The following is an 18,150-nucleotide window of genomic DNA, read 5'->3' on the forward strand; positions in this document are numbered from 1 at the left end:
TTTTCGGGCTCAAAATAAGAATTCTATTTCTGTTGACTCAGACTTTTTTTTTTAATTTCAATTTTATTTCAATTTTTTGGTGAAGGTTCTTCTAACACACTTCTTACCAGAATTAGGTACAGACAGGATCGGGCGACCCATGACCTACTGAGCTACACGGCTTGCTCCCAAGACAAGTCACAGAAGAGACACTGGCATGGGGAGCCTGGGTGGCTCAGTCAGTTAAGCGTCCCACTTCGGCTCAGGTCACGATCTTGGGTTCATGAGTTTGAGCCCCGTGTTGGGCTCTGTGCCGGCAGCTCAGAGCCTGGAGCCTGCTTCGGATTCTGTGGCTCCCTCTCTCTCTGACCATCCCCCGCTCAGACACTCGTGCTCTCTCTCTCTCTCTGTCAAAAATAAACATTAAAACAAAAATTAAAAAAAGAAGAAGAAGAAGAGACACTGGCCATCCTCCTGGAGAGGCACTAGACCTTGGACCAAGTCAGCGCTTGCAGCCTCCCAGATCAGAGAGCAGAGATGGCTCTAACTACCCCGCCAATGCCTCTTTAATCACTCCATTATGAGATCACAGTCTCTGCTCATGAGTCACTGTGTGAGACTGCCTACCTACTCATTTGTGACATTCGTGGCATCCTTTCAGTGCTCTCAGTCGCCTGCTCCCTTAGCATTCTGTCACTTCACCTTGCAAAGCTGCAGTAATGGAGCACGACAGCCCCTGGCATACTACATGGCTGCACCTGACCCCTCAGGACTGCTGGGGGAAAAAGCATACAGGTAGGTGGTTGGTGCCTTGATAAAGGCATGGTGCCCGATCCGTTCAGCCTTTTTCCACCTTGATGATAATGTTACATGTCGCCAGCTACCTTCTCTTCCCATTTCCTTCAATGGCTACCTACCCATTTACCGTTCTCTGCCCTCTGAACTTCTCAATCATGCGTCCCATCTCAGAGAAAAATGTCACTGCCACGTGTGAACTGATCTTTAGGGATCAGACATCCTTACTTGCCTTCTTAAAGGAAAAAGTCTCTCTGCTCCACAAAAGGATAATCCACCTGCCTTCCCCTCCCTCCCCGTCTCCCCTGAGATCTGGACCCGCCCCCTTCATTTTGCTCTCCATTGAACCTTCACCCTTTCCCTCCCACTGCCCCCTCCTCCTCCTCCTCAGGCTCAATCCTCTGCCATCTCAAGGTCAAAACCAAACAAAACTCATTCTGCTCTTCTCCTTTGCCTAATGCCTTGCCTCGCCTTCCAACTGTTTTCCGCTGCATTCACTTTCCCCACAAATCCGCCAAACTGTTCTGGGGAGGCATCACCAAAGCCAGGGGTTATTTCAGTCCTCCTTTATGTCCCGCCATCTGAGCTGCAGACCCCCCACGCTGCACCTGGTTCCCATCACAGTCCTCTCTCCCTGTTCTTCAGGGTTCTTCTTCCTGTTCCGCCTGTTACTTTTACATAACTGGCTGGTCTTCAGTGACAGCATTCCCCAGGACTCCCTCCAATCGCCTTGTCTCCTCAGCCAGCCTGCTTTCTCCAAACACCTCAACCAACGTCTCTCCCCCTTTGCTCCATCCTAACTGCCCCCTGGGGGTGGTGTTGCGCATGCACATTGGATCCTGTCATTTCCCTGGGCTAAGTCCATCTGGGACCCCCCCCCCTCCAGCCACCTCAGGACAGGCTCCACACTTCTTGACTGGACCTACAGAGCCATCCAGGACACAGCCCCAAAGACTCCGGGCTCCTCTTTCGCCGACAGTTTGCTAACTGCTAAACGGTACAAATTCTCCATTCCTTGCAAGTCTTACATTATGGATTCTGACGGCTTGTATTATTTAATTATAGAATTTGTTTATTTGGTTCTGGCAACCAAGACTTCAGGCACATCTTCAATCACTTCAGTATATGTCAGAGGGAAAAAAAAAAAAACTCTTTAATAAGAACTGGGGGGGAAAAAATGTACACAGAAACAAGCATTTCTGCCATCGTTATCTGTGTGGCTGATCTGCTTTTTAGAAATTCTGTCTCTTTAAGTCAGCCTTGAGTCGAAAGCGATCACTTTACAAAACCACCTGGCAAAATTTCACAAAATAGCAGGAAGCTTAAGGACCACACAGCTCCTGCAAGAGGATAAAAATTAAGCCTCTGAGGATGCAAAAAAATACCTCTTTAAAAAAAAAAAAAAACGTGATTCAACCCCTACAAAATAATGTGCCCAGTACTCAGTGGGCAACCACTAGGACCTCGAAAACAGAGTTTACGTCACCTTCTGAGCATCACTTGCAGTGAATGCCATCATGCCATTGTCCCCTGGACAAGTACAATATCCCAAAGAATAATGTCCATAGGTGACTAAGGACTTTCAAGACCATGCAAATCCTTTGTCCGGTGGCCATAAAGGGGGCAAAACTGGAAGGTGTTATCTAGATGAAAAGCGTAAAACCTAATCAGTTTTACTCTCTCAGAAGAAAGAATGTTTTAACAGATGGAGAACGCAGCCTAAAACTGGAAAGAGCCCAATGAATGGGAATTTTCCCATTTACTTCTCAGGCTCCTTCCCCGCTCCCGGGAAGAGGAGCTATAAGCCAGGAGTGTCTCCTGACCACCAGCGGAAACCCCCCTATAGAGACGTGTAAGAGGTGACAGTGACCACCTATGCTCTGACTTCAACGTCATCAAGCAAAGGTTCTAATTATTAATGTGCGCCCCTGAGAGTTTCCCTGTATAGTTTCCCTGAGAGACAAAGGCCAAGTACCCAGCCCACTGCATAGCTTGATTATTCTAGCAGCCTGGTTAACACAAGTCTGCCTTTACACACAGGAACTGGCCAAACCAAGTCTTGGCACCTTACAGAGATGAGGGGCAGACCCTGGGCTGCCTCTTTGTTCAGTCGTTAGCCATGTATCAGTGGAGCCCATAGCCTGGGCCACTGGCAATGGTGGCTATCGGAGATAGGACAGTGGACAAGACAGTGTCCTTGCTGCCTTAAAGCAAAGAGTCTGGTGAGGACGACAGACAGGTAAACGCGCACTTATCAGGCTGACTTTGTGGAATGAGCGCTGGCTGTTTTCTGTAATCATATTAATTTCAAGGAACCGTGAATCTGTGTTTTGGCGGATGTCACGTAATTCAAAATAACAGTAAGTGCTCTTAAAATGACCACGCAGAACTTCATTCTTTTCCACATGAACACTGCAGCCAATTGAAAATGCAGGTTTCTGCAAAACAATCTCTTGCTAATTTGGTTTCACCTTAATGTTTGCCTGTCTTTGGTCACCCTTGACAGAGATTAGTTGGGTAGCTCTCTCCCACTAAATCAGTAGCCATAATGTATTCTGGCCCCCTACCACTGCTGAAAGATAGCTTTCAAAAATGCAAAGCCATACATCTCATACAGATGTGAAATGAACACGCGTTAAAGATTTTGTTCTATTCATAAGGAGAGAATCAGTTCAAAGGAGAATCCACAGCACAGACACATTTATAGACCAGGAATATCGGGATGAATGTCCAAAGGGGGGCAAAACCAGTGGAGAGGGGGTGGGGAAATCAAGTGGACCTCTACCAGGTCGTTTGCATATTGCTGGTAGGACATCGTTTGCATATTGCTGAGTTAACTATAACTTACAGAGTTGTGAAACTGCTCCCAAAGGATCAGGACCAGATAACTCGGAGGTGCGTTGTCTGAACAATGCAAACTTAACCAATGAAGCACAAAATTTTCCCTCGACCATTTACAATATCGCTGCCCATAGCTATGATGTTGAAGGAAAGATCCACAGTAATGAACCTCATAGACTCCCACTTCTGGTAAATTTCAGCCCTTCCGCCCCACAGCTTGTCCCGAGGGGAACAGGCTGGCCAGGCGCAGGTGTGAGTCCTTTCGGGCAGACAGGAAGCACTAACAGTGAGTTACCAAAAGGACAAGTCTGATCCGGAGATTAATTAAAACTTCAAATCCAGATGGGCAACAGTAGGGTCAAAATAGAGATGAAATAAAATAGAAGCACGTTGGGAACAAAAGGAAGACAAGTGACAAGCGTTGGAGCGTTCGTGTCTCACTGCACTGTCCTTAAGTGTGAGATCCTTGGGGACTGGAGATAAGCTCACACGTGTGGAGTCGGGTGGGATTTGTCCACACTGTGGTATTTCTAAGTATTTATTTAACCCACCATCAACAATATCTTCTTGCACGATACAGCCAAAATCATTCTGACTTTTTTTAAAGTCTATTTATTTATTTTGAAAGAGACAGACAGGGGCGGGGGGTGGTAGAGAGAGAGGGAGAGAGAGAATCCCAAGCAGGCTTTGGGATTCTGTCAGCTCAGAGACACTGTCAGCTCAGAGTCTGATGCAGGGCTCGAACCCAGAAATCTGTGAGATCATGACCTGAGCCAAAACCGAGAGTCAGATACTTAACCAACCGAGCCACCCAGGCACCCCTGGTTTGACTTTTTCTTAACATGCTTCGAATTTGAAAATCTTGGACAAACTGAGTATATTTTCGATACTAATATCTATACTCCTTGAAGCAAAAATTCCACTGTGCCTTCCTCGTGAAGCATAAAGACAATGGCAACATCTATTGCGTGGACGTTAGGCACCAGGTGTCGTTTCAAACACTTCATACATATGTCACCTCATTTATTCCTCAAATGAATATACAAAGTAGGCACTCTGTCCATTTTACAGATGAGGAAAACAGCACGGTAAGATTAAAGCATATATCTACAATCACTGTGCTAGTTAGAACTGGAGTTTTGAAGCCACGTGCTATCGCTCTGTGTTCTTAACCACCATCCGATGCCACTTCCACCAATAGGGGGGAAATCTACCTTCAGTGGAGGGCTATTCACGGTCTACAGCAAGCACCACCTGCCCCACCCCCCCGAATCTGAACCTAGGGGAGCTGAAAAGACCCTCTCCTTGATCAAACTGTCGTCAGGTTCCTTGAGCTTTTTCAACTAGACCCCGTCCTGGGGCATGTCCTTCAGAGTCCAATTTTAGCAAGAATCCTGCTAAGTCAGTTTGGCCCGAATCCCTTACCCTCCACATGTGATCACCCTGAATATCTAACCCAATTCCTCATCCCCCACTGTTCCCCAGGTGATATCTGACCACCCTGGCCTGCCTTCAGGGAGAATCCTGCCAGGCCAGTTCAGCCAGAATGCCCCCATACCCGGATGCCTCCTTTCAGGAAGTGTTCATCCACTAACCCCTGCCCCATGTGCTCCTTAGCTATAAACTCCCCCATATCCTTGTTTTCCCCAGAGTTGAGCCCAATCTCTCTCTGCTAAACACCCCCTTGTGGTGGCCCCCATACCTGTCCCGACAGAACTCTATAGTCTGCTTTACCGCTTTAACAAGTGTCATGAATAATTTTTTCTTTAACAGAGCTATTTTGCAATTCTATAAATTGCAGCTAGCTGACAGCAATGCAAAATAATTCTTGTCAACAGGCATACAAATGAATTATGTCCAGTGGAGACACAACGCTCCCCCACAGAGGGAAAATTAGGTTTGCCTCCGTTTGATCATTCGTCTCAATATTCCTGATCTATAAATCTGTCTGTTCCTTTGAACTGGTTGTAACACCTTACCAGTTTCTTTACGGTTGAGTTAAACACAATCTCTCAAAGGTGTTCATTTTCCTATCTACATGAGAGGCATGATTTTACCTTTTTAACAAAACTATGTTCCAACACTCCGAACGAGAGTGTTGAAGACATTCCCGAACTGAATAAACAGATCACCCTGATCAAGAAGATACACTCTGGTGGCAAACAGACCACAGTTCAGAGCCGTGGCGCGCTAGGCGCTTAGCTCCAAGAAAGTTCTTTAACTCCTCTGTGCTTTCAGCTTCGTGCACAAAATGGGGATAATACCGTCTGCAGATTTGATGCAGTTTGTAAGAGACAATGCGTGAACACGCTCAGCACAGTAAATGGGACAGAGAGCTTGCTTAAACGGGACTCAGCAGGAGCCCTTGAGGGGAGTGTCATTTTTGAGGGTGCCTCTTAAAGCAACACTCCTGAAGCTGCAATGCGCCTCTGAATCACTTGGGAACTTTACTAAAATCCAGATTCTCAGTCGGGAGGTCTGGGATTGGGCCTAATATTCTGCATTTGTTTCTTTTTTTTAAGTTTATTTATTTATTTTGAGTGAGAGAATGGGGTGGAAGGGGCGGAGAGAGAGGGAGAGAGGGAGGGAGGGAGAGGGAGAGGGAGAGGGAGAGGGAGAGGGAGAGAGAGAGAGAGAGAGAGAGAGAGAGGGAGGGAGAGAGAGAGAGAATCCCAAGCAGGTTCTGTGGTGTCAGCAAGGAGCCCGATTTGGGGCTTGATCCCATGATCCATGACATGATGACCTGAGCTGGAATCAAGAGCTGGATGTTCGGGGCGCTTGGGTGGCTCAGTCAGTTAAGCACCGACTTCGGTTCAGGTCATGATCTCACAGTTCATGGTTTCAAGCCCCGCGTCAGGCTCTGTGCTGACAGCTCAGAGCCTGGAGCCTGCTTCGGATTCTGTGTCTCCCTCTCTCTCTGCTCCGTCCCCACTTGTGCTCTGTCTCTGTCTCTCAAAAATAAACAAACATTAAAAAAAATTTTTTTTAAATGAGCTGAATGCTTAATGCTGAGACACCCAGGTGCCCCCGAATATTCTGCATTTCTACCAAGCTCCCAGGTGATGCCAATCCTACTTGACTAAACATTGCACTTTGAGTGACAAAGTCTTACTCTTTTTTTAAAAGACTCTTTTTTATGATTTTTGTAATGTTTATTTATTTTTGAGAGAGACAAAGCACAAGCGGAGGAGGGGCAGAGAGAGAAGGACACAGAATCCGAAGCAGGCTCCAGGCTCTGAGCCATCAGCACAGAGCCCCACACAGGGACTGAACCCACGAACCATGAGATCATGACCTGAGCCGAAGTCGGACGTTTAACCGACTGAACCACCCAGGTGTCCCAACAAAGTCTTAAGCTTGATCGATGATCACGTTCTTCTACCCTGATTGTTTTCTCCTAATAGCCTAGAATAAGACTTTCAAGAAATGCAGGACTGCCTCACAGCCAGTAGCGTTAGTGGGAAAAACGACGACATAATTTGAAAAATTACAACAGTAAAGTGAGTTAAGTTACCATGCCACTAACAAGAGTTTGTTGCAGTTTTTAAATTTTCAGATGGAAAGCTCAAGGAGGGAAATAATTTAAGAGGAGATTTATGGTACTGAGAACATTTAACATGATTGCTTTTCTGAGTCAAGACACAGCGCTCAGCCTCCCGGGAGCTCTGCTACAGAGAACACACAACCAGCCTCCATTGTCACTAATACCTCCATTCGGCCCCACCAGCCCATCAAACGCAACCCTCCGATGGGGACTGTTCCAGAAAACTGGACGGTGAGTGAAGGACATGGCCTTTTCTGAGAGAATGCCAATGGACGTGAGTTGCAAATGTATCTAAAATGGCATTTAAAATCCATGTTTAAGGGGTGCCTGGGTGGCTCAGTCAGTTAAGCGTCCGACTTCAACTCAGGTCACGATCTCGTGGTCCGTGAGTTCGAGCCCCGCGTCGGGCTCTGGGCTGATGGCTCAGAGCCTGGAGCCTGCTTCGGATTCTGTGTCTCCCTCTCTCTCTGCCCCTCCCCCATTCATGCTCTCTCTCTGTCTCAAAAATAAATAAACGTTAAAAAAAATTTTTTTAAATAAAATCCATGTTTAAGTGTCCATATGAGCTATGCAATCTCAATCAAAGCTCTTCATCCGAACCAAAAAATAAACAAATTTCTCTGTCAACTAAGTATTTCGTCAGTAAACCTTGGAGAGGTGAATAGTAAGATAAAAATTTAACTGGGAAAATAACTTTTACCTATATTCCGTGCTGAGTCTATAGTGGTGTCTGAGGTAGCCATATGGCCACCGGATAACACTTAAGAATTTAAAAATATGTGGGGTGCCTGGGTGGCTCAGTCGGTTAAGCCTCTGACTTTGGCTCAGATCGTGATCTTATGGTCTGTGAGTTCGAGCCCCGCGTGGGGCTCTGTGCTGACAGTGCGGACCCTGGAGCCTGCTTCAGATTCTGTGTCTCCCTCTCCTTCTGCCCCTCCCCTGCTCGTGCTCTCTGTCTCTCAAAAAATAAATAATAAACATTAAAAAAAATTTAAAAATATGTAAACCACAACTACAGTTTTAAAATAATCTTAGTCACGAAAGAGTAAAATATGCCTTATAACCTGTAGGTCCATAGCTCATTTTTATAAAATCATACTTCATATTCATTTTCAGGAAAGCATTAGGGTCAAACACTAGGAAGCTCCTGAAAACTCTTTTACAGACTCTTTAAAAAACAAAATGAACAGGGGGGCCTGGGTGGCTCACTCAGCTAAGCGTCCGGTTCCGGCTCAGGTCATGATCTCACGGTTCGTGGGTTTGAGTCCCTCGTTGGGCTCTGTGCTAACAGCTCAGAGCCTGGAGCCTGTTTCAGATTCTGTGTCTCCCTCTCTCTCTGCCCCTCCCCTGCTCATGCTCTGTCTCTCTCTGTGTCAAAAATAAACAAACATTAATAATAATAATAATAATAATAATAATAATAAAAAGCAAAATGAACAAAGGTGGTGCAACGGTTTCTGATCATCGGAGCAAGGAGAAATTGACTCAATACAAACTACGGCAAAGACCGGGTACCAACGTGGAGGAGCTGCCTAATCAATATTGAAGCTCCAGGGAAATAACATGCTACGAAAACATAAATATCCCCAAAGCTAGGCACCGAACACATCTGAGCAGTGAGCAAAATCCTAATTTACTGGTTTAACATTAAAAAAAATAGCATATGGTGGGACGCCTGGGTGGCTCAGTTGGTTAAGCGTCTCTCGGTTTTGCTCAGGTCATGATGTCGCGGTTTCCTGGGTTCAAGCCCCACATCGGGCTCTGCGCTGGTAGCATAGAGCCTGCTTGGGATTCTCTCTTTCTCTGTCTCTGTCTCTTTCTCTCTCTCTCTGCTCCGCCCCTACTTGGACTGTCTCTCTCTCAAAATAAATAAATAAATAAACTAAAAAAAAACCCGTAGTGGATAGTGATATATCTTATAAAGTCTATCTGGGGTTTACTTGTGGAATTAAGGTCAGTGTCACCGTAATGAAAATCAGCGCAAAAAAGTCTTTCAGAAATCATGTCCAAACATTTGGGAGCACCTTAGATATGAAATAAAATGGCAACAAGGATGTGTCATAATAAAATAAAAGTAGCCGGTAGAATATTTCATCTTACTGTGGCAATTTTATAAATGTGAAATGAGGCAAAAGGCCCTGTCACAGAAAAATGATTTTCAAAATCCTGAAATTACTTCATTCAGTTCAACAGGAAGTACACAGAATCTCCCTATCGATCAAGATGTTTTGTGTGACTCATGTTTTATAAGACAATGATGAAAAACTATAAACTAGAGTTTGTTCAAAAAGCAACTTCTAGAATTTGCCCTCGATTCACTGTTAATACGTCTCTATATCGGCCTTTGACACGATTGTGTCTTCCTCATCTCTCAGAGGCCCCCTCTAATAAATCTGAACAAATGGGTGAATGAGCAAATGGCAACTAAAACTGAGATACCAGAAGACTATAACTCATGGAGGGAGGGAAAAAAAGGATTCTGGAGCCATTCAGACTGAAAAGAGAAAATTCTAGAAAAAAAAATTAACAGGAAGAACTAGAACCAAAAGGATTTTCTGATTAACCCCCCAGCTAATTATAAGATTTAATTACCCAGAAGAACCTAGTATCTCTTCATTTTATTTGAGATTTTACTGTGTTTAAAATGATGCTGTCCAAGCGTTCTTATTAATATTGAATGAAAGTGGAAGAGAATTGGCTAACTGAATTTCCTGAGCTTAGGTAAACCGTAATTAGGAAGCGTTAGGAGAGTATCCCAAGAGACCTATCCATCTCAAAATGGAGCGATAGAATTACAGATGAAATCCGACAAGGAAACAGCACTACGTAATCATCCCTGAAAAGACGAAACACAATTACTGGAATGTGGTGCCGGGTTCTACGCAGCGCACTCCATCGCGTCACGTCTCATTCCATGCACCTCCAGAGCAATAACCCTACTCAACAAACCTCAACTCCCGATTACATTAAAATCTACCGATCTCCTATCTGCCATTCGCCATTTCCTATCTGATAAAATGTGCTGCTGTTATTTCACTTAAAATCTGGAATAATCTGAACCTGCTTCAATCAGAGCTCCTGCGTCTGGGTATGGATTTGGGGGGAGGGGGGTTGGATGTTTACTTTTCGCTTTGCTGTCTTGGCGTCTGAGCCAGGAAGACCTCATGGGCGCTGCCTGCCAGACTCGGAAAGGACCATTTCGGGCCGTTTCTGAGAGGACCTCTTTCCCTGGGCTCAGGTTCTCCTTTAAAGTGCCTTCCCTCTGGAGGCTATTTCCTCTTGCTTGTTAACTAGGTCCTACTCCCATTTCCTACTCATCCAAAAAACTAGTCTCTGTGAATCGGATCATACGTGGCAATGAGTTCTAATGAGTTTTTAATGTATTGCACTTCACAGGGAACGAATTTGCATTAAAAAAAAAATGCTTTTAAAGATGTCTTCTTCTGTCCCTAAGTCCAACCCCATTTGCAAGGAGAGCCCCCGCTGTGGTCTAGGCTGAGTACTGCCATCGCTTTGAGCCTCTGGCAGTGCTCTGGCCCCTCTGGCCTCCCTTGTCCCCACAACCCAAGTCTCTCAACCCAAGTCTCAACCTCCGACCCCACTTCCAAGGGACCCATTTGCCTTTCCCGGTTTTCACCTTAGGGATCCCTCTCGGCCATGGCCAGCAATCACTGTGACTACCCTCACATCACTGACATCTGGCTCCTGTTGCCCTGGACAATAGCTGCCCTCACCCAACCCCCAGCTCTAGCCTCCCGGAGCCTCACACCATCCCACCCACCCACCAGTGGCCAAGCCAGCCCCAGCCCCTCTTGACGGGCTCAGAGAAATTAGTAATCCAATCAAGGGTGCTAAAGTGGGAAGTGAGACTCTGGAGCAGCCCCAAATGTTGGACAGAGAGGAGCTCAGGCCCATGGGAGCCCCCATTCGCCCGTTAAGTGTCAAGCAATAGGCCTGACGAGGCCACGCACAGGGATGACCCTGAGTGGGGACCGATGTGCTATGAATCCCTAATGTGAGCCCGGGGGCTCCATCCACCGCTACATCAAAAAGGCTGCATCAGTTCGAAACTGCATGTTCCCCAAACACAGGCCTTTTAGGTACTTTGCCTACAAGAACTTTACAGGAATGGGTCTGTAATCAACGTAAGTGCGTATTAACGCCACAGAATCAAGGAGAAGTTCAGAGAAAGGCACATGCAGTACTAGCGTTTTCGTTATCTAACACACCTCTTTTTTCAATTCTATCAAAAATGGAATCTGTTCTATTTATTCTATCCACTGAATGCATTTTTTTTTAATTCAAGAAACACAATATTCAGAATAATTACTTTTATTACAGCCATGGGTTTTTCCTTAGGCAACGAACGATTCCATCTAATTCAGCTTATTATCTTTTTTTCTCAACTCCTGTATTTCTTTCCCAGTAATAACATATATTTTCTCAAGTTTTAAAATCTCTTTATTAGACACAATTGAATGTAATTTGGGATTTACAAGTCTTATCACATTCTGCTTCTGCCTGAGCGATTCTGAACACAGGAAGTACAGACTGCATGTATTTCTTGAGTCCCTCTAACTTTTTGCTTGAGGTTTGTGAAAAAAAAATTATGGTTCTTTGACATCTTTTCATCTAGTCACTGCTGCAGCATCTGGAAAACACCAGGAGCCTTACTTATCCAATGCCCCACTCTGACACTTCTCACTTGCAGGGTTGTTTGAAATGGGCCATTTTGCCAAGGGGGTTGGCCACACAGCTAAAACTAAGGAGAACCAATAATTTTGGATGCAACGATTCATCCATTCATGAAACCTATTTTACGTGCTATCATTTACATATTATGATTTTGCTCATGGGTGTGAGAGCTAGAATGGAGGGCCTTAAGGAAATCGAGATATATTATATTCATTGTATTACTTTAGTTTACCAGCCTGATACCCCCACTTACCGTGTAGCAAGTATTTTCACTCGATATTCAGAATAATCCTGTGAAGTGAGTATTTCTATCACCACTCTCATATACCAGATAGAATTTATTGCTGCTAATTTTAATACGTTCTACTCGCTTACGCCAGTATTCTCCCTGCAATCATTCTTTAGTCTCGTATGGAGACTTCCCTGCAATACACACACCTGCCTTCATTTCTCTCCCTGCCCAACTCATGTCCCCGAAAGCATTGTGAATTCCCTTGCCTCTCTCTCTCCGTTGCCCTCGCCTGGAAAATTCAGAGCCCTGAATAGACCCAACTCTCTGCCATCTGGGCCTGCCCCCAACCAGCCAAATCCTGTTGGAGAAAAAAAGCACACAATCCCAGTGAATGAGTGCACTTCAAATTTGGCTCTACAAACTTCAAATTGATTTCTGGCAGTCCTATTTCCCTAATAAATTTCAATCTCTTTTAAAATCATTAGTTCATTTCTTCTCTGCTCCAACCTCCCTAGCCCCCACCTCTCCATTCACCTCAGCTGATGGCCTCACCTCATACTTCAGTGAGGAAAAAGAAGCCCACAGAGGGCCCTGTTTTCAAACACCTCCTACTAGATCTAAAACCTCTCGGCTTCTGTGCCTCTCTGCTTGGCCCGCCATCACAAAATACCTCAGACTGGGTGGCTACACCGACAGGCATTTATTTTCTCACAGTTCTAGAAGCTGAACGTCCAAGATCAAAGCATCAGGCTTGGTTTCTGGTGAGACCTCTCTTCCTGGCCTACAGATGGTCACCTTCTCACTGTGTCCTCACAGGGCCTTTTCTCTGTGTGCACACACATGCAGAGAGAGTTCTCTGGTATCTCTTCCTCTTTTTCTAAGGACACCAGTCCTATTGGATTAGAGCAATAACCTTACTTCCTCATTCAACCTTAACTGCCGCTCTAAATACTTGCACGTTGGGCATGAGGGCTTTAGCATGTCAATTCTGGTGAAGATACCAAATCAGTCCCTATCAGAGACCATCTTCTTTGCTTACCATGAATGACATCAGAAGAATGTCTCTGCCCCTATCAAAAGCCAACAGCCCCCCCTCTTGCTCTGGATCCCCAGCCCTTACCACCTTTGTAAGAATATCATTGATGGGGCGCCTGGGTGGTCATTTAAGTGTCCAACTTAATCTTGATTTTGGCTCGGGTCACGATCTCACAGTTCGTGACTTTGAGCCCCGCGTCCAGCTCTGTGCTGACAGCGCGGAGCCTGCTTGGGATTCTCTCTCTCTCTCTGCCCCTCTTGTGCTCCAAGTAAATAAATAAACGAAAACAAAAAAAAGAAACGAACATCACTGACCCACTCGCCTCCCCTTTCCTGTGCACAACCAGTGTCTGCCCCTCTCTCCCTTGGGTCCTTCTTGCAAGCGTTCTGACATGCTCCTCCCGGACTCACAATCCCCCTCCATCTCCTAGCTGCCTTCTCTGCCCCCCTTCAAACAGTTCCCCCAAGCACGGTCTACATCACTGCTTGCCTCTCCTCAATGATTTTTTCACTCATCAAAACCGCTGAAACATGGCTAAAACTGCTTGCCTCAAAAGCTCCACAACATCCCAACATGCTCCAAAAGTTCATGGCAACAACTTCTTATTTCACTCAATGTTCAGTTGACCACTCTTCCCCCAAAATTCTCTTCTTGCTGGAGCCATGCTATCACACTCTCCTGGGTCTTTCTGCTCTGCTTCTCCTCCTCTTTCGAACCTCTAAATCTTGGAGCGCCCTAGAACTCGCTCCTGTATCATTTGGCATCATCATCTCTTGCCCAGCTACTTCTAACCCTATGTGATTTCAACCCTGTTTCCCGGCTTTCCCTGCCTCTCTGACGGTGACACACAAATTTATATGTGCAGCTCTGACCTCCCGGCTGAGCTCTAGACTCATTTATATGGTCCAAATGCCTGACAGCTCCTCTTGGATGTCTAATGTTCTTGTCATATGAGGTATATCCAAAACATAACCCTTGACTTTCTTCTCCCTTTTCCAGACTTTCCCATCTCAGTAGATGGCAATGAACTGCTCACACCACAACTTTGATCACCCTTGACTTCTCCCCTTCCCTTACCTCCTACTTCCAGTCTTTGGCAGTTCGGCCTCAAATCCATCTCCCTCTCTGTATCTCTAGCCCAAGGCACCTCATCTCTCCCCTGAACTGCACACAGCCTCCTAACTAGTCTTTCCGCTTCCATTCCTGCCCCACTGCCATCCATTCTTTTGCAGCTACCAGAAGAATCTGTTACAAACTTACATCAGATATTTCGTCTTTCCCTCCGAGATTTCACTGATCGTTGGAACAAAACTCAAAATCATCACCAAGGCTCGCGTCCTACATTATCTAACTGAGCAGACCTCTCTTCCTACTCTGCCCCGTCTCCCTCACCTCCCCAGCCCCATTCTTTCTGCTTCTCAAACATGTCAAGGTCAGGGCCTATGTACCCACTGCTCCCTCTGCCTTGAACACGCTGGCCTGTCATGCAGGTCTTAACTCAAACGTCAGCCCCTCAAAGTGATTTTTCCGACGCCCTGTCTAAAGCAGACCCTCACCCGTCCCCAGCACTGACTTTCTATTTCCTTCATACTGCTTATCACAGTGAACTCCAAGAGGGGAGAGTTTCGGTCTGCCATGCTACGTTCCCTGCTCTGTCGTCAGCACCAAGCCCACAGCTGGCATACAATGAAAAGTCACTGAAAGAATGAAATTGGTCACACGCACTCTCTCTCTCTCCTCCGGGATGCCAAAGGAAACCCGTAATTGCCTTCCCCAATCCTCCATTTGTCCCCACCCCATCTATCTTTGAACATCAGAGTCAGACAGCTGACGGAGAATTAATAGAGGAAGATAGGACCTGAAAGGCTTAGGAAGGGAAAAACTTGGGAGAAATCGGCTGTCAGTCAAAAATAATAAAGAATAGAGGTCTGAGTGAAGAGATGGGGGGAGGAAGCAAGGGGAAGGAGGGGGAAATGCATGTGGTCTAGACGTAAGCGAGAGAGTTCTTTCCCCACTTGTCAAATCTGACTCTCTGGAAGGAGTGAGAGACAAAAAAACTGAAAAGAGTCAATAGGATACGAACAGCAGAGCTGAGGATTCTGAACTGAATCCCTTTTTATGTATTTTAAGAGGAAGGAAAATGAGAATGCATTTTTTTTTTTTTGCATGTTGAATCATGCTTCCTCAAATACCAGCGTGGAGCTGAGCTACACAGGCCCATGATTTCCAAAGGGAAGAAAATAAAGTTCTGAAATCGTGTGACATGACCACAGTCATTCAGTTAACAGTGGCAAAATGAGGAAGCCAGGACTCTTGCCTTCAGGGCCCAGGTTTCTATGCCTAGGCCACCTCCGTCCTTCCAAAATAAGAAATGAGGTTCAGTGCACGGGCCTTGTTCCTAATCAACAACGTGGCCTCCTTCTGTTACTTCCTTTCTGAATGCTCACCATAATTTAAGTCAAGCTCTCCAACTCATGCTTTCCAAAATATATCTTTATCCCCCCTCCAAATATCGAAAGAGCATCGGTTCCATTTGTCGTTTTCTATCACCGCTCCTCTGTGATTCCTAAACCATTACCAGGAGTGGGCATCCAATTCCATGTGTAAAGAACACTACGTTCCTGGCAGATAATCTGTCTACATCTGGAGAAGGGAATTATTTAAAGTGACAAGGTGGGGCGCCTGAGTGGCGCAGTCGGTTAAGCGTCCGACTTCAGCCAGGTCACGATCTCGCGGTCCGTGAGTTAGAACCCCGCGTCGGGCTCTGGGCTGACGGCTCGGAGCCTGGAGCCTGTTTCCGATTCTGTGTCTCCCTCTCTCTCTGCCCCTCCCCCGTTCATGCTCTGTCTCTCTCTGTCCCAAAAATAAATAAACGTTGAAAAAAAAAATTTTAAAGTGACAAGGTGATCTCTGACCAGCTCTTCACCTGTCTTGGGTTTCCATTCTTCTTTCCTGTGAGAGGTTTCCTACTGGAAGATCATCGTCCTTGAAAGAAGCTGGAAATGAGAGTGGAATGGAGTTCTGATTTCCCCACCTTCAGGGAACAGGATCCAATCGGCCTCAAACACAGAACACATCCTTTTCTCATTCTTGCTGAACACATGGCTACGGAAACACATCAGAGGTCATCAGAGGTCACCGTACTCCAGCCTTTTCGCGACCTACCCGCAGCGCATCTTTGCGGAATGCCCTTACTTTATCCTTCCGTCCACCTTTCCCGGGATCTGAGGTCATGCAGTCATCCACAGTCTAAGCGCACCTCCCAAAATTTTCATTTGCATTTCAGTCATCAGAATGAGTGGCCTTCCCGCATGGCAACCCTTAAACTACGCACCTGTTTTCTAAACAGAGGAATGAGACTGTGAGATGATAACTATGATATAGACAGTTTTCTTTAATTGTTACCTCAATGACTGAGAAGCTGAAATGCTTTGGAAAACAGAGCACATTTTTCTACGATGGTGAAGTCATGTGAATATTGGTGCCACTTGTGATCATCCCGCAGAACTCTCTCTGAGGGTCATCCCGAGAACACGCACGGACGAATACCTCTCGGAGCCAATTTAAGTGCTTCCATATTCAAGTGCTGTGAAATGAGTGCTCACGCGTGTAGAGGACGCTACGGAATGCGACACAACCCTTCCGTCGGGACCATGGTGTCCACCCTTCCCGCTGCTGGGACTGCGGTCTGCTGAGGGCCCACCTGGATCCTTCCCCAGGAACAACACTCAGGAAGGATCTGCCTCCTCCAAGGTCACGTGCCCTGGAAGGCAGATGCCTCCTACAACCAATCAGTGCCCTTCCCTTTACCTCAATTCAGAGAAGCCAGTTTCCCAATCTGCAGCCAAGGCCTCCATGGCAAGTGCATCAGGGTCCAAATCCTCCCATGTCTCAATTCTGCTTCCCTCATTCCTTCAGCAGCGTGGTTCCTGAGAGCACTTCCCTGCACACAAATCTCCATCCCAGAGTGTACTTTTCAGGGCATCCGATGTCTAACAATCCCAATACAGTAGAAATTACATAGGATGTACTTTAATTTATCTGTGCTCGTCACTAGTATGCTAAAAAAATCAGGTATATAAACTGTCCAATTAACTAGCCCTGAATGAGCAAGATCCAAGAAGTAAAAAGATGAATACAAAGTTAGAACACATAATAAACTGAATTTTATTTCCTTTCTGGGACATTTTCCACAGGTATAACCCTCAAAGTATTAAAAAAAACCAAAAAACAAAAATACCTTGGAAGAAAGCTTACATTTGAAATGGTCAACAATTCTAAAACTTTTGTGAATTATCATTTTTTAATTTTTTTTTTAACATTTATTCATTTTTGAGAGACAGAGAGAGAGAGAGAGAGAGAGAGAGAGAGAGAGAGAGCATGAGAGGGGCGGGGGCAGGAGGCAGAGAGAGAGGGAGGCACAGAATCTGAAGCAGGCTCTAGGCTCTGAGCTGTCAGCCCAGAGCCCGACGCAGGGCTTGAACTCACAAACCGCGAGATCATGCCTGAGCTGAAGCCGGACGCTTAACCGACTGAGCCACCCAGGGGCCCCGAATTACCATTTTTAACCTTGAGTTTATGCCCTGGGTTATCATTTTGCCTAAAGCAACTCCCCACAATAGTAATTAAGAGGTCTTTTTTTTCTTTTTAACGGCCACAATTTAGCCAGTCTGAAGCAATTATGGAAGATCAGAGAAACAAAATTTAGATATCACTTTTTGTCTTCCTACAATACCGATCTCCTCTTTACCAAATGGTAGCCAACAGCTGCTTTCACCATTAACAGCAGATAATGTACTACTCCATGGCAAACACAGCCGTCAATAATTCTGTTCCTCCCTTACCGCCATCCCCGGGCTCAAGTGAAAATACATTGATGTCGTTATGGCTCTCGACACATTGATTAATCAGGTAATACACATTCTAAACACTTAGTGAAATGGACTGTAAAAAAACTATTTTACTGACTCTCAGGGGCAACGATTTATCTTCTCTTACTCTAACAGCAGTGCTGTATCTGTGTCTTTG

At 45.7% G+C, this 18,150-nt stretch overlaps 2 protein-coding genes across 6 annotated transcripts in view; one reads left to right on the forward strand and one right to left on the reverse strand.

The window, feature by feature from the left end:
• Window positions 1-18,150, reverse strand: part of ST8SIA6 (ST8 alpha-N-acetyl-neuraminide alpha-2,8-sialyltransferase 6) — a 151,925-nt gene that overhangs the window by 91,629 nt on the left and 42,146 nt on the right. The window lies entirely within an intron of this gene.
• The window catches only part of LOC111561284, a 28,722-nt gene continuing 11,125 nt past the window's right edge, over window positions 554-18,150 (forward strand). Inside the window, exons 1-2 of one of the 5 annotated variants that reach the window (XM_045060960.1) lie at window positions 609-774; window positions 7,172-7,390. In XM_045060960.1, the coding sequence (XP_044916895.1) occupies window positions 7,212-7,390 (179 nt within the window). In that variant the 5' untranslated portion in view covers window positions 609-774; window positions 7,172-7,211. Of the gene's footprint in view, window positions 775-7,171; window positions 7,391-18,150 lie in introns of all 5 variants that reach the window. The other 4 variants (XM_045060962.1, XR_002743666.2, XM_045060961.1 and 1 more) reach the window with 4 other exon arrangements.

The sequence above is a fragment of the Felis catus genome, chromosome B4, assembly GCF_018350175.1.
Source record: "Felis catus isolate Fca126 chromosome B4, F.catus_Fca126_mat1.0, whole genome shotgun sequence".
Lineage (NCBI taxonomy): Eukaryota > Metazoa > Chordata > Mammalia > Carnivora > Felidae > Felis > Felis catus.